At 36.0% G+C, this 27097-nt stretch overlaps 1 protein-coding gene across 6 annotated transcripts in view; it reads left to right on the forward strand.

Moving 5' to 3' along the window:
• Positions 1 to 27097, forward strand: part of ATP13A3 (ATPase 13A3) — a 90527-nt gene that overhangs the window by 39665 nt on the left and 23765 nt on the right. For all 6 annotated transcript variants that reach the window (XM_066347838.1, XM_066347842.1, XM_066347843.1 and 3 more), the window contains 19 exons: positions 664 to 843; positions 1117 to 1274; positions 2388 to 2576; positions 4273 to 4334; positions 8829 to 8979; positions 11863 to 11979; positions 12547 to 12564; positions 12657 to 12810; positions 12904 to 13024; positions 16308 to 16432; positions 18196 to 18374; positions 18840 to 18962; positions 19040 to 19119; positions 20214 to 20256; positions 20345 to 20454; positions 20812 to 20908; positions 21794 to 21866; positions 24348 to 24525; positions 26046 to 26233. In XM_066347838.1, the coding sequence (XP_066203935.1) occupies positions 664 to 843; positions 1117 to 1274; positions 2388 to 2576; positions 4273 to 4334; positions 8829 to 8979; positions 11863 to 11979; positions 12547 to 12564; positions 12657 to 12810; positions 12904 to 13024; positions 16308 to 16432; positions 18196 to 18374; positions 18840 to 18962; positions 19040 to 19119; positions 20214 to 20256; positions 20345 to 20454; positions 20812 to 20908; positions 21794 to 21866; positions 24348 to 24525; positions 26046 to 26233 (2346 nt within the window). The remainder of the gene's footprint in view (positions 1 to 663; positions 844 to 1116; positions 1275 to 2387; positions 2577 to 4272; positions 4335 to 8828; positions 8980 to 11862; positions 11980 to 12546; positions 12565 to 12656; positions 12811 to 12903; positions 13025 to 16307; positions 16433 to 18195; positions 18375 to 18839; positions 18963 to 19039; positions 19120 to 20213; positions 20257 to 20344; positions 20455 to 20811; positions 20909 to 21793; positions 21867 to 24347; positions 24526 to 26045; positions 26234 to 27097) is intronic.

The raw sequence follows: 27097 nt of genomic DNA on the forward strand, positions 1-27097 counted from the left end.
GTTTTCAAACTTAAGAATCTTGTCTTAAACACATTCACATACATATTATAAATATCACCACGCACTTGTTGGCTTTGAAGCAAGAAGTGTGGATGCTATATAGAATTAAATTTCAAAGTTAAAAAGAATTTGGCTGTTCATTACTGTTTGGGAGAACTACCATATTACTTGTTCTTCTCTTCCTTCTCCAGATAATTTTTCTTTTTCTCGCGAGCATGCTCACGTGCATGCATACACACGTATGTGTTTGTGTGTATGTGTGCATGTGCGTGTGTGTGTGCTTCCTGGGAGTTAGGAGTAGGTCTTTACATCTCTGTGTGCTTGAGGTGGTAGAGTGCTTTACAGTTCAGTTCTTATGGATAAGAGAGCAGGTGCTGGAGCTGGGGCAGCTTACCCAGTCTTATTGGGACTTGATACAATCATTTCAAAATGATTATCTGTGAACCACAAATCACTTTCAGGAATTATTGTGGGAGACAAGATTGATATTTGGCAAGGAAATTGGTAGACAGAAGCTAATTGAATAAGTTATGAAAATATTATGAGAACTCTATTTTAATAGCTATTTTAAACAGCATATAATATTTAGGGTTTTTAACACTTCAAGTGATGTGTGTTTGATGCTAATTTCTATGCTTTAAGTTATGATTTTTTTTTTTTAAGGAGAAAGTGTTCCAGTGACAAAGACTAATTTGCCAAATCCTTCAGTGGACATAAAAGGAATGGGCGATGAATTATATAGTCCAGAAATACATAAACGACACACTTTGTTTTGTGGGACTACTGTTATTCAAACTCGTTTCTACACTGGCGAACTTGTCAAAGCCATAGTGGTTAGAACAGGTAAAGAACATTTAATCTCTTTTTGCATGGTTTAGCATATTTGATGTCTACTGAATGTTTAAAAAGGGATTCTCTTTTGTATTGTGATAACTGTATGGTGCCAGGCGGGTACAGGAATATCGAGGGGAACACTATGTAAATTATATCATTGTCTAACCACTAAGCTACACACCCCAAACCAATGCATAATAAAAATATAAATAAGATTCTGTTTTGAGAGATAATTTTTATTTTCTTATAAAAATGTCATTTTATTTTTTAATTTTTTTAAAGGATTTAGTACTTCCAAAGGACAGCTTGTTCGTTCTATACTGTATCCCAAACCAACTGATTTTAAACTCTACAGAGATGCCTACTTATTTCTTCTGTGTCTTGTGGCAGTGGCTGCTGTTGGGTTTATCTACACTATTATCAATAGCATTTTAAATGAGGTATGTACACAGGACCTTAGTAAGGTCCGATTCTTTTTTTTTGTAACAGAGACATAGAGAGAGACAAAGAGAGGGACAGATAGGGACAGACAGGCAGGAAGGGAGAGAGATGAGAAGTATCAGTTCTTCGTTGTGGCTCCTCATTCTCCTTAGTTGTTCATTGATTGCTTTCTCATATGTGTCTTGACGGGGGGCTACTGCAGAGCGAGTGACCCTTTGCTCAAGTCAGTGACCTTGGGCTCAAGCCAGTGACCATGGGGTCGTGTCTATTATCCCATGCTCAAGCCAGCGACCCCACGCTTAAGCTGGTGAGCCAGCAACCTCAGGACCTTGAACCTGGGCCCTCCGTGTCCCAATCCGACACTATATCCACTGTGCCACCGCCTGGTCAGGCAAGGTCTGATTCTTAATTATCACATGTAACTATCGAGGATTTGAAAAGTGGCTATTGAGACTAAAGAACTAAAATTTTAACAATTTAAATTAATTTAACTTTAAAAAGCCACTTGAAACGAGTAGATAATATATTTGAAAGTACAGATACATGAACATTTTCATCATAGCAGGAAGTTCTTCTGAATGGCTTTGCTTTAGATGGTCTTTCACTTGCTCTCTTGTGACTTAAAAAAGGAAGGGGAAACCACTTGCTTACTAAAAGCTTTATTTTCTCTTTTTTTAACTTCTGGGATATATGGCATTAAAATTATTTGCAATTACTTAATTAAAGGTACTTCTAAGGAAATCTTGTAAAATTTCTCTTTTCTATCCCCTGTAAGTACTGGCACAGTACAGTGCTTGTAGTAAGAGTCAATAGCTGACAAATGTTTGTTAAACTTTGAAGTGTGTAGTGTGTGAAGTATGTAGAGCTGTTAAAATGAGAATTTCCTTTAAAAAAAAAGCTGTCATTCCACAGTCCATTAACAGTTTATCGAGCTTTCTATTTTGCAGAATCTCTAAAGAGAAAAGATTATAAAGGGCTAATAATAGATGTAGGTATACGCACACAGTTATTCTATGTAAAATTGAAAATAGCTTATAGATTTTTCACTGAAGAAATAACCTGTACTAGATTAAATATTAGAGGTCTGACACTTATTTTTGTGTGAATTACAGGTAGAGGTTGGAGTAATAATTATTGAGTCTCTTGATATCATTACAATTACTGTGCCACCTGCACTTCCTGCTGCAATGACTGCTGGCATTGTGTATGCCCAAAGAAGACTGAAGAAAATTGGTATTTTCTGCATCAGCCCCCAAAGGATAAATATCTGTGGACAGCTGAATCTTGTTTGCTTTGACAAGGTTGTTTCAGTTTCATAACCAGTTTCAAAGGTTACTTTGTAGCTTTTAAACAATTAGATTAATATTTTCTACATTTTTTATTAACCAGTTTGCATACATGCTTTAGTGTTCCTCTGATTTTCCTCTTTTTCAGTTTACTTGGTGTATGTGGTATATGTATCATTTTTGTATGTTCTCATTTTTTCAATTTTTAATACTTTGGATATTGCTTATTTGCCTAACTCTGCAGTTGTTTAATCATTCATATCCAGAAATATGTCCTGTAGCCATGGTAAAAGCTTTTGTTTTTTTTAAAAAAATATTTTCATTCATTTGACAAAGAGAGGGAAGGGGTGGTGGAGAGAGAGAGAGAGAAATAAGCATCAATTTGTTTCACTTAGTTGTGCACTCTTTGCTTGCTTCTCATATGTGCCCTGACCAGGGATCAAGCCAGTGACGATGCTTTATCCACTGAGCCAGCTAGCCAGGGCCTAGTAAAGGTTTTCTAATCTTTTGTGTTTTTAACAGAATAGGCTCTATACAGATACTGTTATTGAACTTTTTATTGCTATTAAATATATATGCTTAGTGTTGGCTCTATGAGTTTATTGAATATGTTTCAAAATAATGGACGTCTCTGATTTTTCTGTTTTATGTGAAAGTAACCTTTTGTACCTATATGAAATATACCCTGCCTCTTAAAAAGGGTTCTCCTTTTTTCTACTAAAATTAGTGTTTCTAAAAGTTTTATTTTGAGAATTAAATCTAGGTAACTGATATATGAATTTAATTTTGTTTTTTGCATTTTGTTTTTTAAATTTTTTATTAAATTTATTAGTGTGACATTGGTTAATAAGAGTATGTGTTTCAAGTGTACAATTCTATAATACATCATCTGTATATTAACAAATATTTTGTTAAATAAAAGAGCTCACATCCCAAGACTAAATTTTATATTTATCTGTTCAGAAAATTTCACTTATGTTTTTTTGAAATGTTAATAAAAATTTTAAGCAGATACAAAAGTGCAGAAAATATCAAGTATAATAAATTCTCACATACCCATTATCCAGCTTTAATAGTTATCAGCATTTTGTCAATCTTTGTCTAGTCTCTCATTTTGAAAGTGGCAGCATCAGACATTCTTTTACCCATATACCTCAGTATGTATCTCAGAAGATGTTTTTAAAAAACATTAGGACACTTTTAACAAAATCAACAATTCAATAGTATTATCTAATATCCAGTTCATTTCCAGATGTCCTTGCCTTTCTCAAAAATGTCATAAAATTTTAGTTTATTTTTCAGTCAGAATCCAGATGATGGTTGCATTGGGTACAGTTAGTCTGTAATAGTTGTTTTTCTTCCCAGTCATTTTATTGAAGAAATCAGGTCATTCACATTCTGGGTTTGGCTGATTGCTTCTTTTGTAGTGTAGGCACATAAATATACAGATGTGCACTTACGCCCTCATACGTAGAGGATCCATCCCATAAGGAGTGCTCTGCTCTTTCCCCATGTTCAGTATTTGTCCTGGAAGTTATTCTCTATCAGTATATGAGATCTGGTTCCTTTTTTTGTTTGTTTTGGTTTTTTAATTTTATTTTGCTTTTTTTCCCCAGCTGTATAATACTCTGTTGTGTATATGTAGCATAGCTTTTCATGATTTTTGTTATTGGAGGCTTTATTAACATTTTGTATATGTACTTTTCTTTAGACTGGAACTCTTACTGAAGATGGTTTAGATCTTTGGGGAATTCAACGAGTGGAAAATACATGGTAAATATTAGCTAGACTTGAATATTTTTAATAAGTATTTTAATATGAAACATTCAAACATATAGAAAGTAAAATAATAGACAGCTGTATATACACTCAAAGATTAAAAGTTGACATTTTGTTGTATTTGCCTCAGGGCTTTTAAAAGTTTAAAATATAACAGATATTGTTTTAATCTACTACTTGCCTTACCCCACCAGCATTCTGAAGTTGTGTTCTGTTATTACCTTGGCATGTTTTTATATTTTCACTACATACATCATACATATCTATCTATAAACAAGATCTATAAAAAACTACACACAGTTGATATCCTGTACATGTTTCTGCTTTTTTGCTGCTTGACAATGTTTTGAAGATTTATCAATATTGATATGTATAGATCTAATTTATTAATCTTAGCTATTGTTCAGTATTCCATTATATAATTAAACCATAATGCTTTTCTACTAGAAGTGTTTCATTTTTTTCCTCCCTTTTCCCTTCTACTTTTGCATATAGTGTTGCAGTTAACATTCTTATATACAACCTCTGTGAGCTTGTGGTTGAGTTTCAGTAAACTTGTTTCCTAAAAATGTCAGTGCTGGGTTTATAGTACAAGTGTGGCTACCATCTTAGGTATTACTTAATTGCTGTCTAAGTGATGGTGCTAACTCGCTCTCTCTCAGTAGATGAGAGATCTGTTGCTCCACATCTTGCCAAACTTATATTGTCAGACTTTTAATTTTTGCCAAATGGATAAACATGAAATATTTTGTTGTGGCTTTATTTGTAGTTTCTTCTTTACTTATAAAGCTAGGCATATTTTACATTTTTTGGAACATCTATTATTCTTTTGTGTATTGTCAATATATAGCCTAATTTTTCCATTGTGTTGTTAGTTGTTTTTTTTTTTTAGTGAGAGGAGGGGAGGCAGAGACAGACTTCCACATGCGCCCTGATCCACCCGGCAAGCCCACTAGGGGTCGATGCTCTGCTCATTTGGGGTGCTTGCTCCAATGCAACGGGAGCCCCTTTTTTTTTAAGCACCTGAGGCAGAGGCCATGGAGCCATCCTCAGTGCCTTGGGCCATTTCACTCTAATCGAGCCATGGCTGAAGAAGTGGGGGAGAAGAGAGTAAGAGAGAAGAGAGAGGAAGGAGAGGGGGAGGGGTGGAAAAGCAGATGGGCGCTTCTCCTGTGTGCCCTGATTGGGAATTGAACCCTGGACATCCACATGCTGGGCTGACACTACCACTGAGCCAACCATTCAGGGCTATTGTGTTTTTATTTTATTCATTTGGTAGAAGTCCTTTGTATTTTCTGGATGGTAATCTTTTTCAGTACTATATATTGCAAAAATATTCTACCAGTCTATCTCTTCTTTTTACTTTGTTTTTGTTGTCTTTCAATGCTTGGAAGTTTTACTGCTAACGCTGTGTTTATGTAATTTTTTTTTGCTCTTAAAAGTCTGTGGGACTTTTGTTGTCTGTTGTTTCATTCACGCAATTTCACAGTTGTTATATCTTCTGGTAAATAGGTTGTCACATTATGTCCTTATTTATTCCTAATAATGCATCTTGCCTTGAGTTGTATTTTATCTAATGTTTTTATATAGTTACACACAAACTTTTTTTTGACTGATTTTGCTTTGTGTATCTTCTCAATCTTTCTGTGCCTTTGTGTTTACATTTATTATGCTTTCATATATTTTCATACATACATTTTCACATATTTCTTACATTTTCTCAGAATTTATACATCCTATTTTTAACTACTTATCCTTAAATTATTAATAATTTATATTAGGAATTTAAAGTTCATGGGTATCTTAATAGTTTTTAAACACCCCTAAACAACCCATGGACTATAGAATATTTTTACTTTGATTATTCCCCTCCCTTCTTATATATATTTGTTGCATAATATTTGATGATTATGATTTTGGTTTTCTACAATGTGAATACTAAGATTTACATAGGTTTTACAGGTATCTTTGCTAACCATTGCTTCTTGTATCCCATGCCTTTGGATTAAATTGCCATCTTCTGTAACTACATTCATTAGTAATTGTTTCATTCTCACTTTTTTTCTTTTTAAGTGAGATAGAGAGAGAGGAACAGACAAGGACAGACAGATAGGAAGGGAGAAAGATGAGAAGCATCAGCTCATAATTGTGGCACTTTTGTTGTTCATTGATTGCTTTCTCATATGTGCCTTGACCGGAGGGCTCCAGCCAAGCCAATAACCCTTGTCCAATATAGTGACCTTGGGCTCATGCCAGCAACCATGGGGTCATGTCTGTGATCCTGTTCTCAAGATAGTGAGCCTGTGCCCAAGCTGGTGACCTCACAGTTTTGAACCTGGGTTCTCAATGTACCAGGCTGATGCCCTATGCACTGTGCCACCACCTGGTGGCTCACTCTCATTCTTTTTTTTTTTTTTTTTTACAGGGACAGAGAGAGAGAGAGAGAGAGAGAGAGAGAGAGATAGGTAGGGACAGAGACAGTAACGGAGAGAGATGAGAAGCATCAATCATCAATTTTTCGTTGCGACACCTTAGTTGTTCATTGATTGCTTTCTCATATGTGCCTTGACTGCGGGCTCTCAGCAGACCAAGTAACCCCTTGCTTGAGCCAGCGACCTTGGGTTTAAGCTGGTGAGCTTTTTGCTCAAATCAGATAAGCCCACGCTCAAGCTGGCGACCTCAGGGTCTCGAACCCGGGTTCTCCACATCCCAGTCCGACGCTCTATCCACTGCGCCACCGCCTGGTCAGGCTCACTCTCACTCTTGAATGATGTTTTAACTATAGATTTCTGTGTTGACAGTTTTGTTCTCTTTGAAGGTATTATTTCATTTCTCCTGGCTGCTTTTGTTATTGCTGTTGAGAAGTCTTACTTTTAGTCTCTTTAATAATCTTTTTTTCTCCTTTGTTGTTTAAAAAGTATTGCTTTGTCTTTGATATCTGTAGTTTCACCAGCATCTTTTTACTTATGCAGTACTCATTTTGCTTGTTTGATTCCAAGGATTTATGCTTTTCAGAAATTCTGGAAAATTTTCAGCTTCTTTCTGTTTCATATGACCTTTCCCTTATTCTTGTTTTCTGTTCACCTGGAAATTCTAACTATGTGCTGAACAAGAAATTTTATTTGGTTCTTTCCAAATCTGCCTCTCCCCATCTCCCACCATGGTGTCTTATTCTGTTTCTAAGTCTTTAATTTAAAATACTTTCTTGCATTATTTTAGATTATCATTTTAGTATCTGAAATTTATGAAATTCTAATTCTGTCTCTGTTGTCTGTTGACTAGTGAGAGTTGTGTCCTTGTGCATTTTTAAATTATGAGCTCATCTTTAGCAGGATTTTCCTGTGAGAGGTCCTCCTTTCTGTGTTGTGGGAGCTCCTTTCTAGAGAGCTTTGACTTGCTTGGCCAAGAGTTGTATCAGTGGGGCCAGACAAGCTTCAATGTTATTTTCCTAAGTTGGGGATGTTTTGGACCTGGTGGTAGCATATATTCAAACCAAGTCCCATCCTAAGTAGTGTAATGGTTCAGAGTTTAGGCCTTGAAACCAGACCAGTGATTGAATCCTTGTTCTGTCACCTATGTACTGTGTTTCGGCAAGTTCCTTAACTGCTCTGCTTCAGTTTTCTCATCGTTAAAATGAGGAATAGAACACCTTTCTGTGGTGTGAGGAAGAGACAAATCAAACCATACACTGCTCAGAAAAATTAGGGGAGATTTTATCGCTTCATATTTATTTTTGAAATATCCCCTAACTTTTGTGAGCAGTATATTAAAAGTTTTTAGAACAGTGCCTAGTGCACAGTAAATATTATATAGATATTAACTATTTTCTTGAACTTTGGGGGTTGGTCAGGGGATGGGAAGAGAGAGAGACTTATTCTTTGTTGTGCCTTTGAGTCTGTGGGTAGATTTTTCCTACTATACTGCTTTTCCAAGATGTAACTCTTAAAGAGCACTGACTGTCTCAGTTTTGTATGTGGTTCAGATTTTGTCTCCTGTTCTGTGTGGGTATTAAAACCCAAGCTGTTAGGCTCCCCTTCCTCTTTGTCCCACACGTAGTCACAGCATCTGCTCAAGTTCACATCTCTCCGATTTTTCTTTCCATTTCTAGCACTTGAAAATTTCCCTTTGTTTCTCATGAGCTCAGTTTTGCATTTAAAAAAGGTTATGTTACACATTTATTTTATGTTTTTGTAAGAGAGTTTTTATGTATTCTAATCTGTAATATGTCCATAGACCAGAGTTTTAATTATTATTTCATATCTAGTATTTTCTACAGTGTTCTATCTGGCCTACTTATTCAGACTGTATTATGGTCATGCATAATTTCATGGAAGAAAATGTTTTTGAATGCCTAAAGCTACAGTTAAAAATATGCAGAAATGCAAACATTTTATTTTCATTTTTTAAAATTACAAAACCTGAATATTGTTGTAATATTGTCCTAAGTCCTGGAATTCATGAATCTAAATCAGTACATTTTCTATTTAGTTTTCTTTTGCCAGAAGAAAACGTTTGCAATGAAGTGTTGGTAAAGTCTCAGTTTGTTGCTTGTATGGCCACTTGCCATTCCCTCACAAAAATTGAAGGAGTGCTCTCTGGTGATCCACTTGATCTGAAAATGTTTGAAGCCATTGGATGGGTAAGTTTAATATTTTAAAATACAAGTAAATTGGGGAAATTGGAATAAAAATTACCTTGCAGAAGGATTGTTTCTGTTGGTTGCTTTAACAATAGACTGTCTTGTACCATGAGAGGAGGAACTATGTAATTTCTAAAGGTGCATCACTGGAGAGATGGTTATAATTGTGTAAAAAAATGTCTATTTTTGTTAAATTTACTCCATTTAATACCTTGAATGGAGGATGACCTAACTGTTCAGGCCCCTGCTGTATGTGTATAATAGATATCAGCTATCAGTAACTTGGGGTAGTAAGCTTGAGTCAGTAAAATGATCTTCAGTATCATGATTTGTGTTCTTTGTCCCCATTTTCTACTTCCTCTGTCCTTACACACACACACACACGTGCGCAGACACACACGCAGACATAGGTTTGTGTTTGTTCCTTCTGTATGTTTTGCCTTTGATAATTTTAATTTCTTTGTGCTTATGTTCTTTGGTTGTTAACCATTTCACAGCATTCAGTTTGTTTATGGATGCGATAGTTTTGTTTTTTTAAAAGTTCTCTTCTGGCATCTGAATGATTTATTTTCTCTGGGTCAGTATATTTTTTCTTCCCTGCCCTTTATCCTTGATGCATTTTGGCTTTTATTATACATCTTGATAATACTTTCATATTTAAGAATGAAAGTTTGATTTGATAACTCTGGGTAGCTGCTGTAAGGTTTTTTCCTTGCCCATCTGTACATAAAAGTTTTCTTGTATTGCCCTGACTGGGGATCAAACCCACACCTAGTGTATTGGGACAATGCTCTAACCAACTGAGCTACCTGGTCAGGGCTAAAACTGTTTTCTTGAGTTCTCAGCATCTCCCCTGAAAGGGAAGGCTGACTAGGGTGAACTTGTGTGTCCCAGGTGGGTTCTCATAGCAGGCGTTTGTCAGTTTCAGAGGAGCAGAAAGTCCTCAGGTTGAATTCCTCACACACTCCCAACAGTGCTTGCGAAAGCAGGGCTTACTTTTGGGTGTTAACCCTCATATCAGAGCCCTTCCTCTCCTCCAGCAGGAGTCCATATCTCTAGGGAATGACTCCCTGATTTTGGTTTTTGGTTTTGGGCTGAGCTCAGCTATTCAAGCTGGTAAAAAATGTTCCCACCTCTCCTTTAAGCCCTCTTGTATTTATTCTGGGCTCTTGTCATTCATTGCTATATTCATTGATATGTTGCAGTTTCGCCTTTGTCTCCATATTGGAAATCTCCTCTTCCAGGTTTCCTTTTTGTTTACTTTTCAGGTTTATTTTGTTTGTGTGTGTTTCATTGATTTTTTGTAAGGGAGGGTGATGAATGAGTGAATAGTGCTCTGCCATATTGTGAAATATCACAGTAAATACCATCAAATTTAATTTCCTAAAGGAGGCCCACTTTATTTGTACAGAATAGAGCAAAGTAGGACTGATTCATTTTGGATGTTCTCTAAAGCTTTTCTCTAACTGAATAGATTTTTCAGTAGGTTTTAGTGTTTTGTTTGTAAAATTTTAAAAGATGGATTTAAATAAGTTAGTATAATAGCATAGTTTGTTGACTTAGATCCTTAAGGGAAGGATCAATGGAATGTTTTCATATAACTGGACACTTGCTATTTGGTATGATTGATGCCCTATAAGATGTAAACCATCTTGGAGACATTAAAGTGTGTTTTAGAATTGTATAAAACTGCCTGACCTGTGGTGGCGCAGTGGATAAAGCGTCGACCTGGAATGCTGAGGTCGCTGATTTGAAACCCTGGGCTTGCCTGGTCAAGGCACATATGGGAGTTGATGCTTCCAGCTCCTCCCCCCTTCTCTCTCTCTGTCTCTCCTCTCTCTCTCTGTCTCTGTCTCTGTCTTTCTCTCTCTGTCTTTCCCTCTCCTCTCTAAAATGAATAAATAAAAAATTAAAAAAAAAAAGAATTGTATAAAACTGGCTAATTAGGCGGTTTTCTTCCCCATCATTTTCCTTTTGATTGATTCTTGCAGTTGTAGAGTCAAATTAGTTGGCTTCTTGTGTATGTGTATTTTCAGTACAAGTTCTTATTTGAAGTATTTTACCCCCAAAAAGTGTTTTTTAAAGTAAATTATGTGTTTTTTAAAGTAAATTAAGGGATTATGGTAGTGGTGTCTTAACTAGAAGAGTTCAAACTGAAACAATAAACTCGTGCCTTTAGACCTCAGTGTGTTCTTGACCATTGGTTCCACTAACCATATCTGAGCTCCATACACTTTTGAATACTTCTCTGTTAGCAGAGAGGAAGCATCCATCTATAGACTGAAAATTTTGGAACTATAAGAACCATTTATCTGTCTGTCAGTTTATTTTTGTAGAACTAGTCCCCTAGTCTCTAAGCCCAACAGAGGTTGTAGGAGCAAAATCAGAGAAACTTTTCTCTTTCTCTGTTCCACTTCTAACCTCTTCCTCTTCTCTCCCGTGATTTGCTAGGACTTGAACCCTTTGAGTAGTGAGTTTTTTCATGCTCACTGACCCCTGGGAGTGAGGGTTTTTTTTCAAAAAATGAAATTAGTTCTAGTTATAGTTTTATTAACTTAAAATCATGTTTGATAACCAATTTATGGAAACAAGAAGAACATACATTTGCCTTTTTTAATGTTGCCTTACACGTTTTTGAAATAAATCGATCGTACTCTGGATAGTCAGGAGGCATGAGGACATACACGAACAATTGTACTACTCAAAGGGTTAACTAGTTTTGTTTATATTTTCTTTTATTTATGTTAATAATTTAGTAGTGTTCATTTATTCCTTGGACACTTAATTTTTCTGACTTCTTTCAAAATAGCCATAGTGTTTTATTTAAAAATCGATCCGTAAATTAAACTTTATAAAGCAATTTGTTGAATATTTTCCTTTCAGATTCTGGAAGAAGCAACTGAGGAGGAAACAGCACTTCATAATCGAATTATGCCAACTGTGGTTCGTCCTCCAAAACAACTGCTTCCCGAGTCTACACCTGTGGGAAACCAGGAAATGGTGCGAAGTCACGCTAAGCGATTATACTGTTGATGCTCACGTTTAATCTTCAGTTTGAAATATAACTAAAAGATGAAATCACATGTCCTTTAACTTTCATGCAGATATTAATATTTTAATTGCATTTATTAGAATCTGCCCCTGGGATATTGCAGGTGTTCTTTGTAAAATAGTGAGATTGATTTCTCAGTACCTTTACTTTCCTATTTACTAAGCAGCTTAATGCCTTGTGATTTAGATACATGGTGATACGGTGATTAATCCTTTTAAGTTGCATATGTGAGAGGCTTTATTTTTAGGTCAGTTTTTAAATATGTTCCCCTTAGTTTATTTTAGTACTTAATATGTTAATATTTTTAGGATAGCAGAATATTTGAAAATATTCAAGATTATACTTTTTAAAAGTGGGAGGCAGAGGAGAAGCAGTCTTTAAACATGACTTTGAAATAATTGAAGTTCCTTGCTGTTTTCTAAATAATGTTTTGTGGATGCATGTTTTTTTTTTAATCTGGAGTATGTTAATGGCCTTAATTTGTACTATTTCTTTCTTTTTTGTTTTGTTTTCAGGAGCTGTTTGAACTTCCAGTAAGTGAAGAATGTTTACTTGTTACCTGAGTATATTTGCTTTAATTCTTAAAGAATAATAAATGCCTTGTGAATCTTTTGAAATGATACAGGCCATTTATGAGATAGGCATTGTTCGCCAGTTCCCGTTTTCTTCTGCTCTGCAACGCATGAGCGTGGTTGCCAGGGTGCTGGGGGATAAGAAAATGGACGCCTACATGAAAGGGGCACCGGAGGTCATTGCTGGTCTTTGTAAACCAGAAACAGGTAAGGAGCCAGCTCGGCTTTGAGTAAAATTCTTATTTTTTATAAGCTTGTATTAGCAGTTCTAACAATACTATTTATTTTTTCCTTTTAAAGTTCCTGTTGATTTTGAAAAAGTTTTAGAGGATTACACTAAACAGGGCTTCCGGGTAATTGCTCTTGCACACAGAAAATTGGAGTCAAAACTGACATGGCATAAAGTACAGAATATTAGCAGGTAAGGTTGATGAATGCTTTCTCTACACTTCTTCCAAATATGTGTCATTTATTTTTATATGCCAGATAGGATCATTTGTTTTTTTGAGGGGGGGCTTGTTTTTTCTTGTGTTTGTTTTTATTTTTGGGGTTTTTTTTTTTGTGGCAGAGACAGAGTCAGAGAGAGGGACAGATAGGGACAGACAGGAAGGAAGATGAGAAACATCAATTCATTGTGCCTCCTTAGTTGTTCATTGATTGCTTTCTCATATGTGCCTTGACCGTGGGCCTTCAGCAGACCGAGTAACCCCTTGCTTGAGCCAGCAACCATGGGTTCAAGCTGGTGAGCTTTTGCTCAAACCAGATGGGCCCACGCTCAAGCTGGCGACCTCAGGGTCTTGAACCTGGGCCCTTCCGCATCCCAGTCCAACGCTATATCCACTGCGCCACCGCCTGGTCAGGCAAGAATTGTCATTTTTACTGTAACTGATACAGAACTACCCTTTGAAGATAACATTTTTGTTTAGGAATCTTTCATGGTAACCCTAGCATTTGTAAACAAAAAGTAATATTCACTGATTCTCCTGCTAATTCTGCCTGTGAAATAGTCTTCTTTTCTTCCGTCCCCACTGCCATTGTCTCTAATGCAGGGACTCAGCTCTTTTTTATGGGTTTTTATTACTATGTTCCACACTGTCTCCAGAGAGAGCTTTTTAATGTTCAGATCTAATATCAGTCTACCTGGAATTCTTATAAATAGCTCCCATCCCCTATTGGAGGAGTTCACAATCAGGAATATGTATCAGGAAAGAAAACAAAAGCACGTTAATTTTTTAAATGGGCAAATGAAGCAAACATAAATATCAGAAAAAGATATACAAATGGCCTGTGAACACATGGAAATGACAGGATACTTCAGTTCTTGGGAAACTACAAAATAAAACCTCGTTGTGATGTCACTTTTATTTAAGGTTGACAAAGTTGGAAAGATCGGTAATAGCAAGTGTTAGCAAAGGTTTGAGAAAATTGTAATAACATATTGCTACTACCCTATTGTAAATTTTAAAGGATATTTAAATATGCTTATATTATTTGACCTAACAAGTGCAGTTGTGGGAATCCAGCCTGAAGAAATATTTCTATATGTGTGTAAGTTCATGTCTAAATAGTGCAAATGACATGGTCCTCACCAATAGGGCAATAAATTATGGATTATTAGAACTTCTTTTAATTATTCCAGGCACAATCATATTTTTCTGAGTGAGAACTAAAGGAGTAGAATGGATAGCCAAATTAAAGGAAAAACTACATTAGGAATTTTAACTATAAGAGTATTTGGGGGATGTGTTCTAAGGATAAATGTTCTTCCCCTCACCCCCCCAAAAGTAATAACCAAATGTGATGTATATACATGATTGAGAGCTAAAATAAAAAACTTTATATCCTGATTTCTGTGAAGAGCGTGTTAGGCTCTTTTTTTTTCTCTACCTTTAGCTTCACCTTTTGCCATTTCCGTCCTAAAGACTAGCTGTTGAATTGCCTGTAGTTGCTGAGCCTGTTAGAGTCAGACGACACCCTTCCATGCCCTTAGATAGGCTGTTCCTTCAGCCCAGGACACCCTGTGCCTCCCTGTCAATTTCCTCTGCTCCCTTCATCCTCATCCTTCAACTGAGACCTCTGTGTTTTTATTCTACCTTCCAGGAATAGGTTTTGGCGTTTCTGTTATAGCTTTAACCTTTATATCTTCAGTTAAATACTGTACTATTCATTAGAGGGCAGAATTTTCATGACTTGTGTCACAGAAAGTTAGGAAAACAGCTGCAGCCAAAAACTGTTAGTACCTAGTACCTCATAAGAAAATGGCTGCAGTGCTTTTGACCAGTAGTTTCCAATTTGTAGAGCTTTGTGCTTTGAAATGCATTTTCACAGTCCAAGCCTTGTTTCTCCTATTACTATCATCAGCAGTATCGTTTGTATTGTTTTTTAACTATTCTTTAATACATTTAACACCCATTGTTGTAGATAATACTTCAAAGATATTTAAGCTTATAGCTATGTAAAGGACCTTTATTGTTGAAATTTGTGTAGAAAAACTCACCTCAATCCCCCTTTCTCTATTGCAAAAAAAATATTTCTGTGATTTAATTTTGGTAGTTTGAGATTTCTTAACACAACTATCACTGAACAGACTTCATCTCCATTATAGTGCTGAAGCACATACTATTTTTACATCTCTGCTTATATGTCCATTTTTCCACAAAAGCGTATTGAAAGTAGAGATCATACCTCTTCATCTTTGACATTCCAACAACTAACCTAGTACTTGGTACATGGTATATTCTCAACAGTTTCAAAGAGTAGCTTCTTGATAACTGTTGAATATGAATAAATATCCTAAAAGACTTATCTCTGGGTTCCAAGTAGATCTCATTTTTGAATTGCTAATGCTTCCTAGATTACACTTCAAGGATCAAGAATTTGGTCAAAAATTTTATAAAATTCATCAAAAATTTCCCTGGCATCATCCCCATACACAAAGCTTGCCAGTTCAATCCCTGGTCAGGCCACATACAGAAATAAATTGATGTTTCTCTCTCTCTCCCTCCCTCCCTCCCCACCCATCTCCCCCTCTCATCACTGCCTCCCACCTTCTCCCCCCTTTCCCTCCCCCTCCCTTTTCTCCTCTCCTGTCCCAGCCTCTCCCCCTTTCACCTTCGGCCCCTCTCCTCTTCTCTCCCTCACCAATTTCTCTAAACAACCAATAAATAAAAAACTTTAAAAAATTTGTCTAGAAGTTGATAGTGAATCTAGTATAATTGTATCAGATGTGCTTGTGGGACAATTTATTCCTTTTAACTTAAATGTTAAGGTATGTTGTAAGGAGAGCAGTAAAAATAGATTTATTTATACTTGCTCATTTGGTGAGGTGAACATTTCTTAGTACTGTTGTAAGTATTTAGTGTCTTACAAAGGTATAAAGTTGTCTCTTGATATCTATGTGGGAATTGGTTCCAGGACCCCCTGGGGGTATGGAGAGCTAATTATACATTTCCAAATAATCCTTATATTCTTGCATTTCAAAGTGTAAAATTTAATTTCAAAATGTATTTTTTGGGAATTGTTTTTCCAGCTTTAAAAATTTTTTTGAGATACTAAACTCATAAACACACACGTGGTTTATTCTGCATTTAAATGTCTTACTTTATATATAATTTGTGGATATTTTAAATTGCTTTATCAATGTAAAGAGAAAACAACCTGTTTCATAACTAGACCAGTATGTATTAAAATTTCTTTTTCTGCAGAGATACCATTGAAAACAACATGGACTTTATGGGATTGATTATAATGCAGAACAAATTAAAACAAGAAACCCCTGCTGTACTTGAAGATTTGCATAAAGCCAACATTCGCACTGTCATGGTCACAGGTAGACTTTATAAAAGGACACAGAAAAAATTGAGTGTGACTCTTAGAATTAAAGATATATAATACTGAGAAATGATCAGTTGGTTATAAAAGCATAGTATATACTGGCTCCATCTTCCATTGCCCTATTTCAGCTCTGAATATTTTTCAAGGTATAAGATAAATTTGCAGTACTCTTTTGAAGTCTAAGAAATTTTATTTAAAGAAAGTATAATGAGATATAGTAAAGGGCACACTATAAAAATTTTAACTCTGTTCCTTTTTATCTCCCTCTAATCATACGTTTCTTATAGCACTTAACTGCACCTTGCCTTGTGTTAGTTATTTGTAGATTTTTTTCTCTCTACTAGAATATGAGATTTATGAGGGTGAAGAGTATCTTTTACTTACTTGGGGGTTTTCTACTATTTTCAGAACTATGCCACATGCATGGAAAAGGATAAATAGATGTTTTTTATAATTATATTTTTATGTATAAAATAGAACATTTATTATAATTGCTTAAATCAGCATAAAAGTAGAAACAGCTTTTCTGTTGATAATACTAGATGATTGCCATTCCTTAGCTGTGTGAAATTTTAGCAGCTCTAGTATTCTTTTCTCAGTAAGTAATCAGAATTAAGATACCCACGTTATGGCATTTATATGTTCAGCAGGACTTATATGATAAAGGCTTGAGCATATTTTTATATTTTAGACTCTGAGATTCATCTAGTAGCATACTTATTAGTATATAGCTCAAGTAACTAAAATTTACTAGCATTATATTGTTTTTAATGATGCCTTCAAAGCACTTTCCATCTCTATGTCTTCTCTCTCTGCCATGGCTGACTATGACTTTGTTGTCCCAAGAGGTCTGGTCACAGGAAGACACCGTTGGAAATAGTGTGTGGGAGTTGGGAGACAAAATAACATTGCCCTTCAGGTGTGATAGCAGGTGCCTCCCAGGACCTTTGCTGACTTCTCCTATAAGTTGATCCTGCCCTTGCAGTGCTGCTCATTTTTCTTTCTCCTGTCTAAGAAGTTGTCTGTCTTGCTTCTCTTTGTATCTTGGAAAGATTATATTCTTATTACCTTGCCTTTTTTATTTTGAGTGAGAGGAGAGTAGATAGACTCCTGCATGTGCTCCAACTGGGATCCACCTGGCAACCCTTGACTAGGGCCAATGCTCGAATAGCTGAGCTACTGGCTGCGAGAGGGGCCGAGGGAGAGAAGGGGAAAGAAGCAGTGGGTGTCTTTTCATGTGTGCCCTGATGGTGGATTAAACCTGGGACGTCTGGACGCTGGGCTGGCGCTCTACCCTTTGAGCCAACTGGCCAGGGCCAGTTTTTGTTTCTGTTTTGTGGAATCTTGCTTTTGTAATTTCTTCTTTTTTTTTCTTTTGTCTGTGATAATGTTCTAACCAGCTCACCAGTCACTCCTAGGTTATTTCAACAAATACTTGTTGAGTACCTGCTCTGTATGTAGCCAGGTGTTAAGTAGGTACTGCTAATTCAAAAAGACTGAGAGTATTTGGCTTTAAAAATTGTGGGTGAGAATGTTCTGACTTTTTAGTATTTATGCACTTGAATTATTTGAGGCTTCCTTTATACATACATCCTGATTTTAATATTTTTAAATTCCAAAAGTAAAGACCATACATTACCTTCATTTTACCTAGCCCAGACATGAGGACTAATAGTCGATTCTCTGTAAGTACTTGGTTGGTTAATACTTTTATATTTCTATTTAATTTTAATGTGTTTTCAATATTTTGAAAATTAGGTGACAACATGTTGACTGCTGTCTCCGTTGCCAGAGACTGTGGAATGATCCTACCTCAGGATAAAGTCATTATTGCTGAAGCGTTACCTCCGAAGGACGGCAAAGTTGCCAAGATAAATTGGCATTATGCAGACACCCTAACACAGTGCAGCAGTAGTTCATCAGCAATTGACTCAGAGGTAATGTCAAGATGAATTTTACCTTTTGAAACTTGCTTATTTTAATTTAGTCACAAAAAATGCAAAGCCTTAAAATATAACAAAACAAAAAGTAAACAAAAACAGAAGCCTGGGTTTCTGAGTCACATTAGATCCAGGAATCTCAGAGTTTAAATTTTGATGGTTAGCCAAAGTTGGGAAGCACAGTTTTAAAGTATAAGAATCTCAAAGATTTATCCTATTTTAAAAGTAGTGATAAATGATGCAGGTTCATATTCAGTTCATGGGTCATTTCAATTTGAAGCTGATATTTAGTCTCAAGGTTTTTTTTTTTAAATAAACATAGATCCACTTAAATTGAGTTTTCCTTTATTTTCAATAAATGTTAAACTTCCAGTGTCTTGTGTAAAATATCAATTATATTTAAAATAGGTTAGTATTTTTTGGTTTGGTGCCTAAATAGTGTTCTGAATATTCTGTGCACAGGCTATTCCAGTTAAACTGGTTCACGACAGCTTAGAGGATCTTCAGGTGACTCGCTACCATTTTGCAATGAATGGAAAGTCATTTTCTGTGATACTGGAACATTTTCAAGACCTGGTTCCTAAGGTTAGTGATTTGGGTTTATGTATGTGTTCACATGAATACATTGTAAACAGTATTTTAACAAAACACATATTTTTCAGTTGATGCTGCATGGCACTGTGTTTGCTCGTATGGCACCCGATCAGAAGACACAATTAGTAGAAGCATTGCAAAATGTAGAGTAAGTATTTCTGTGTTTTCTTCTTGAGTTGCAGTTTCATTTTCAAACCCAAAAAAGTAATGTTTCATGTATATAATATTGTCCCCTGTAGCAGTGGTCTCCAACCTTTTTTGGGCCACAGACCGGTTTAATGTCAGAAAATATTTTCATGGACCGGCCTTTAGGGTGGGATCGATAAATGTATCACGTGACCGAGACAAGAATCAAGAGTGAGTCTTAGATGGATGTAACAGAGGGAATCTGGTCACTTTTTAAAAATAAAACATCATTCAGACTTAAGTATAAATAAAACGAAAATAATGTAAGTTATTTATTCTTTCTCTGCGGACCGGTACCAAATGGCCCACGGACCGATACCAGTTCGTGGCCCGAGGGTTGGGGACCACTGCCCTATAAGATAGATAGGTGACAACTTTAGGTGTCTATTTGAAAGAGGCTTATGTGCTCATGTAGATGCTTGCAGCTAAAGTATAATATCCATAATTTCTTTTCCAGGTAATATTTATAGAATTCATTCATTTCAGTTTGATAGAAGTGACTTTATAGTTTTAGTAAATAATTATGTTTCAAGTTTTTAAGGGGAACTCTTTACTGATAGCCTTAAAAGTAAGTGTATTAAAGATTTTACAAACCCAAGTACTTTGTTTTATTTTATTGATTTATTTTTAATGTTTATTTTATTGATTTTAGATAGAGGAGGGGACAGAGAGTAGGGGGTGGGGGCAAGAAGAAACACCAACCTGTTCCTGTATGTGCCCTGACTGGGAATCGAACTGGCAACCTTTGTACTTCGGGACGATGCTCTAACAAACTGAGCTATCTGGCCAGGGCCCAAGTACTTTGTTTTAAAGATTAGGAAATTGCAATGTCAAAATGGTAAATTGATTTGTCCATCTTGTGACAGAAATAGGACAATACCCAGGTCGTAGGTCATTTGACATGCAGGCTGGTGGTATTAGCAAAGCAATGCCTGTGATCATTGTAGTGAGAGGATTCATTTGTTTCACTGGGGAATCTTGGTTTCTTAGCTCTGTAAGTTAAATAGTGTATATTTTAAGACATTAATCAAATTCTTAACAATTTTTATTTCCTAGTTACTTTGTTGGGATGTGTGGTGATGGTGCAAATGATTGTGGTGTAAGTATAATTTTTATGATTTATAGTGTTTTCTCTACCCTAACACGTATTCATAAAATTTAACCAGCTTCCTTTTTCAAACTTTTAGGCTCTGAAGAGGGCGCATGGAGGCATTTCCTTATCAGAGCTCGAGGCTTCAGTCGCATCTCCCTTTACCTCTAAAACTCCCAGTATTTCCTGCGTGCCAAACCTTATCAGGTAGTACAGATGGAGAATTTATCTCTTTGTAGCTTGCTTTAATAATACAGGAAAGGAATTATAGAAAGCAATACGAAATTTTTTTCATGTTTTTGGGGGCTATATTTGATCTGTTACTTATTAGCAGCAGATTGATTATAACGCCTTGTCTCTTCCAGTTCTGCTTTGGCTTAGTTCTTTGGGTAAAAATGTGCTTTATTGTAGCTGTTGAATGTTGATGTTCATCCATTAAGATATAAGTGTGGTTTGGAGGAGGAGTTTAAAATGCCTTATGATGTTCATCTGTTAAGATATAATTATAGTTTGGAAGAGGAGTTTAAAATCCCTTTATTCACATTCCAACATTTGTTTTCACAGGGAGGGCCGTGCTGCTTTAATGACTTCCTTCTGTGTGTTTAAATTTATGGCTCTGTACAGCATTATACAGTACTTCAGTGTTACTCTCCTGTATTCCGTGAGTACTGATGCTGCTTATAGAGGTGGCACTTAGCCCTAAGATTTGAATTAGGATTTTAGCATTTATGTTTGATTTTGAATACATTAATTATTGAAATTAAAAGTAACAGCTGTACATTTTTCTTTAGTTACTATGTTTTGTTTGGCAGATTGAAAAATCTCATTAATCTGGAATAGCATTTTCTTGAAGGCTGACAACTGTGGTTGAACCTTGTGAATAAAAGATGATTGTATTCTTTTTTGCCTTTAGCGCAGATTGGACATCTTTCTTAGAATTCTTCCAAATGTCAAGCTGTGACATCAGAATTGTAGTTAACTTTACTATACAATTGCAAGAAAAGGCCTAAATGACAAAAGATGTTTCAGCAGTAGTTGTAGGACATTATGAATTTGGAGAAAAAGCTTAAACAGCAGTGTCCATATTTATTTCGTCAGATTTGTACTGATCTCACTTTAGATATATCTCTAAATGAACATTAGTGACATTCCAAGGAGTCTTTGTGAAACTATACTTTTTTATCATTTGTAGAAAGTATCAGGAGGGATGTTAGATATTAAGGAAGCTTCAAGATACTAATTTTCAAGAATATTGAATATTGTGAGTAAATGTTTGTGTTTTCCTTTTGCCAAAAAGCTTTTGAAAGATTTTTATTGAGTGAATTGTTGAGTGATGCCTTTTATACTAATATATTAAATTGAATGTTTGCAAATATGTTATATTTCACTGATTTGGAAGGCAGATGTATTTTATTTCACTCTTTAAGTAGGTCCAAGTGTCATTTAGTAGAAACTTTTGGGGGGGAAGAAAACTAAGACCAGGGGAAAGTGGTATAAAAATAGTTCCTGAAAACTAATTATGTTTTTTTAAAATTCCCTTCTGTAGGTGTTGAGTAATCTAGGAGACTTCCAGTTTCTCTTCATTGATCTGGCAATCATTTTGGTTGTGGTATTTACAAGTGAGTATTTTGTTTTGTTACTGATTTCAGTTTTTTTATTTTTTTAATGGATTGATTTATTTTTAGAGAGGGAGAGAGAGGGGAGGGTTGAGGGACAGAGAGGCATCAGTTTGTTGTTCTACTTATTTGTACATTCATTGGTTGCTTCTTGTATGTGTCCTGACCAGGGATCAAACCTGCCATCTTGATATATCAGGATGATGCTCTAACCAATTGAGCTACCTAGCCAGGGCCAGTTTTGTTACTGATTTCAAAGCATATGAAATTCTAATATGACTTATTAAACTTTGGCAAATTTACATCAACAGTTATAACACTGTGCATGCCTCTCCAGATTTCCTGTATATATTCCCCTTTATTGCCAATTGCTTATATTTGCCCCATTTGTTTTATTCTCTCTCCACTTTTTTTTAAAACATTTGAGAATAAGCTTATGTTGTCATACCCCTTGCCCTCTGAATATTTTAGTATATATTGCCGAAAAAACAAAGCCATTCTCTTAGATAATTAAATATAGTTATAAAGACCAGGAAATTTAACATTGATACAGTGTTATCTAATCCACAGTTGATATTCAAGTTTTGTCATATGTCCCAGTAATGTCTTTTATACCTTCTTCCCTACTCTCCTAGCTCAGAATCTTATCGAGGCTAACAAGCTTCATATCCTGTCTGTTTTCTATAATCCGGAATATTGCATCAGCCTTTTCTTTGGGCCTCTTGATGTTGACTCTTGATTTACAAAAGAAAATATACCTGTTATATGGCTTTGTCTGATGTATTCTCATTAGACTCAGGCTATTGATTCTTTTTTTTTTTTTTTAATTTATTTTTTACAGAGATAGTCAGAGAGAGGGATAGATAGGGACAGACAAACAGGAATGGAGAGAGATGAGAAGCATCAGTCATCAGTTTTTCGTTGCGACACCTTAGTTGTTCACTGATTGCTTTCTCATATGTGCCTTGACCATGGGGCTATAGCAGACCGATTAACCCCTTGCTCGAGCCAGCAACCTTGGGTCCAAGCTGGTGAGCTTTGCTCAAACCAGATGAGCCTGCGCTCAAGCTGGCGACCTCGGAGTCTTGAACCTGGGTCCTCCACATCCTGGTCCGATGCTCTATCCACTGCGCCACCACCTGGTCAGGCAGGCTATTGATTCTTGGCAGGAGTATCACAGACATGATGCTGTGTCCTTCTTGGCATATCAGATAAGGAGACACAAGATGTTGGTTTGTCCCAGTATTGTGATGTTCACATCAAAATAAATAGTTGTGGTAATGGGATCTGACCCATTTAATCAAATAAAAATTTACAAGTTTGTACTGGCAGACAGGCAGGCAGTGAATGAATGAATAAGTGAGTGAATACATGGGAGTGAAAGGAAAGCTCTTCCTTAACTAAAATGCTAACTAATAAATATAGAAGGAACGATGGACTTAAACTATGGAAAGATCCTCTGAAGCCTTATCAGCATCTCTGGCCTCTACCAACTAGATGCCAGTAACACTCTCCCAGTTCTGATAACCTTAAGTATCTCCAGACATTGTCAGATGTTCCCTGGGGGACAAAATCATGTTGAGAATGACTTATTTAGACAATCTTTAATGGATGCTAAAACTAGTGAATGAAAGTTGATCAAGTATGGAATTTTTACATAGTCTTAGTATACGAATTATTTATGTACAAAGAAAAAATAAAGACTTTAGTGGAGAAACTTCGTGGTTACCAGCTTAATAAGCAATAAGCCTTTTTTTAAATGTTACTGTTATGTTTGTATTGCTTTAAACTTTCATTATTGTCTTTAAGAGGAAAAAATACATATTTTAACTGGAGGTTTTCAATTAAAAATTTAGAAATAAGTTCTTATATAGGGCAGTGATTTATCTTAGTTTATATGCTTATATTTAATTTTTTTGAGAGAGAAGGGGCAAGGGAGAGAAATGAGAAGCATCAACTTGTAATTGCGTTGCCTTAGTTATTGATTGCTTCTCATATGTGCCTTGACCCAGGGGGCTACAGCTGAGCCAGTGACCCCTTGCTCAAGCCAGTGACCTTTGGGCTCAAGTCAGTGACCATGGGGTAATGTCTCTGATCCCACGCTCAAGCCAGCGACCCTGTGCTCAAGCTGGTGAGCCTGCATTCAGGTCGGGGGTTTCGAACCTGAGACCTCAGCATCCCAGGTCGATGCTCTATCCATTGCGCCGCCACTGGTCAGGCTGTTTAATTTTCTTTTGACTTGTACTAATATTTCTTCAGAATTTCAATAGGTTAATTGAGAAGTAACTCCTGCATCATTTTTGGAAATGCCTAAATTGTTTACTCTTATTTATTATTTATGATTATCTGACTAGTTTTTCAGACATTTTTTATATTAAAGATTTCTTAGACAAAAACAAGTTTTTAAATTCCTAAATGAATCTGATTATATATTTTATAGTGACTAATTTAGTTCCAAACCTTCATCTTTTTCTTCTCATATAGTGAGTTTAAATCCTGCCTGGAAGGAACTCGTGGCACAGAGACCACCTTCAGGTCTGATCTCGGGGGCCCTTCTCTTCTCTGTTTTGTCTCAGATCATCATCTGCATTGGATTTCAATCTTTGGGTTTTTTTTGGGTCAAGCAGCAACATTGGTATGAAGTGTGGCATCCACATTCAGAGTAAGTTGGTCAATCCATTTAGAAATCTGTGTAAAGTGCTTGTAACATATATAACATAAAAATAAGTCTAAATTTATATGAAAGTCTTGCATGCAGTTTGATTAAACACTTAAGTAAGTTAGTATGTATTTGACTTTATATCATGATAACTTCTATCTGTAGGAAGATGGTCTGGTGAGATCTTATTACCAAGATGGGACGTTGGACTAGTTTCTTAATTTGCTACTGAGCTTTGCTTTTCTTAATAAGTTGAAATTAATCTCTTGGGCTTCTTCTAAACCCCAAAATGTTGATATTTCTAACTTTTCTAATCCCAGTTTAGGAAATGACATTTTAAAACCTAAATTCTTTTTTAAAATAGTATTTGTTTATGGGTAGAGTGTTCTACAGTTCACAAATCATAACATTTTAATTAAACACATAAACTGTTCACTACAGTAATTTTGTAGATTAAAGTTTTTAGGTGTAAACATTTAGTTTGCTTGTGAGGAAGGTTACTTATCTTTAGAGTTTTTTAAGAGGTTGCTTATAGGTACATGTAAACATTGCCTATGAAAAGGAATAAGTAGATGGGATTGTTTTCAAGAATCTTTCCAGATTTGTAGCAGATTAACATTTCCACTTGACTGCGCTCATTATAGCTGATGTTTTAGTAATGGATACTATTTGACACTCCTGCTCACCTGGGAATAGAGATGAGAGAGCCTGTAGCTCGAGAATGTTGAGAATCTGTGCAAGTGTTTTTCTGGGCATTTATACACGTTATCTTCCTCATTCCCCACAGTGCTCTTGTGAGTGAGCTACGGTATTATCCACACTGACAGGTCAGGACATGGGCTCAGAAATTAAATAATATTTCCTCAGTTATAGCTAAAAAGTGGTTGAGTTAGGGTCAAACCCAATGTCTGTTTACTATGCTAAATTTACTCCCCAAATTTAAAAAGTGAGAGGGGCTTATTTTTTTTATTACTATTTTTTTTACAGGGACAGAGAGAGGGATAGATAGGGACAGATAGACAGGAACGCAGATGAGAACATCAATCATCAGTTTTTCATTGCGATTGCTTTCTCATATGTGCCTTGACTGCGGGCCTTCAGCAGACCGAGTAACCCCTTGCTCGAGCCAGCAACCTTGGGTCCAAGCTGGTGAGCTTTTTGCTCAAACCAGATGAGCCCGCGCTCAAGCTGGCGACCTCGGGGTCTCGAGCCTGGGTCCTCTGCATCCCAGTCTGACACTCTGTCCACTGCGCCACCGCCTGGTTAGGTGAGAGGGGCTTATTAATTAATGAAGTTTCTTCTAGTTTTTTTAACTGATTGGAATGTGACTAAAGCAAAAAAAAACAAAACAACCCCTAATGTTCTATCTGTTCTATATGTCTTACCTTAATATTGTTGGATCTTTTGATATATATCTTCTATTTATTTTATGATAGTGATTCAAGGCAATTAAAGTAGAATTGGGTTTTTTGGGGAAATTGGTAATGTGTTTAGTAATGTAAAAATTTTTTTGTGTGTTTTAGTGCTTGTAATACAACAGGAAGCCTGTATGGGAATTTCTCACATTTGTACAATGAAACTGAAGAGGATCCACATAATATACAAAATTATGAAAATACCACAGTGTTTTTTATCTCCAGTTTTCAGTACCTCATAGTGGCAATTGCCTTTTCAAAAGGAAAACCCTTCAGGCAGCCTTGCTACAAGAATTGTAAGTTTGGCATTTATTGTGATTTCCATTCTACTTACCTTCCTTATAAATAATGTAAGAAGAGTTGGAACTGTATTTTCAAAATAAAATAGATATTTACAGATAGAATAAATCTAGTGATTTAAATGTTTACTGTCTTGTTTTATTCTTATGGTAGCTGCCATCCAGAGTTCAAAGCCACCAGTTCTAAACAGTCCTAGTTTTTACATCCTGGTGATTCTGGCTCAAACTTTGATTTTTATAGCTTGTTGCAGAGAGTTAGAATTAGAGGCAGGAACAGAGGTTTCCTCATTTGGAAGAGAGGGGATGATAATTTCCTTCTGGGTGGGCTGTACAGCGCAGCTGTCTGTTCATTTTTGACACTAGCACAGCCGGTATTCACCTGGAAGTCTTCAGTTCTGTCACCTATGTATCCTGCAGAGGGACCAATAGAATGGAGACTTGTGCCTTGTAGACTTATCTGTCATAGCATTATTAAAAAAAAAAAATCAATTATATTTTTCCTTTTTTTAATTGAATTTATTGGGGTGACATTGGTGCTAATAAAACCATACTGGTTTCAAGTGTTCACCTCTATAACACATCTGTATACGGCACGTGCCCTTGCCACCCACAGTCAGGTCTCTGCCATTCATTCCCCTTTACCATCTCCCACCTCCCCCACCCCCTTTCCTTCTGGCATTCACCACACAGTTGTCTGTGTCTAGAAGTGTTTGTTTTTGTTTTGTTTTGCTTAATCCCTTCACCATTTCCCCCCCAGCCCCCTAGTTTCTGTCCCCTCTGACAGCTGTCAGTCTGTTCTCTGCATCTATGAGTCTGCTACTATTTTGTTTGTTAAAATTTTGTTCATTAGATTCCACATAT

The sequence above is a fragment of the Saccopteryx leptura genome, chromosome 8 (genome assembly GCF_036850995.1).
Source record: "Saccopteryx leptura isolate mSacLep1 chromosome 8, mSacLep1_pri_phased_curated, whole genome shotgun sequence".
NCBI lineage: Eukaryota > Metazoa > Chordata > Mammalia > Chiroptera > Emballonuridae > Saccopteryx > Saccopteryx leptura.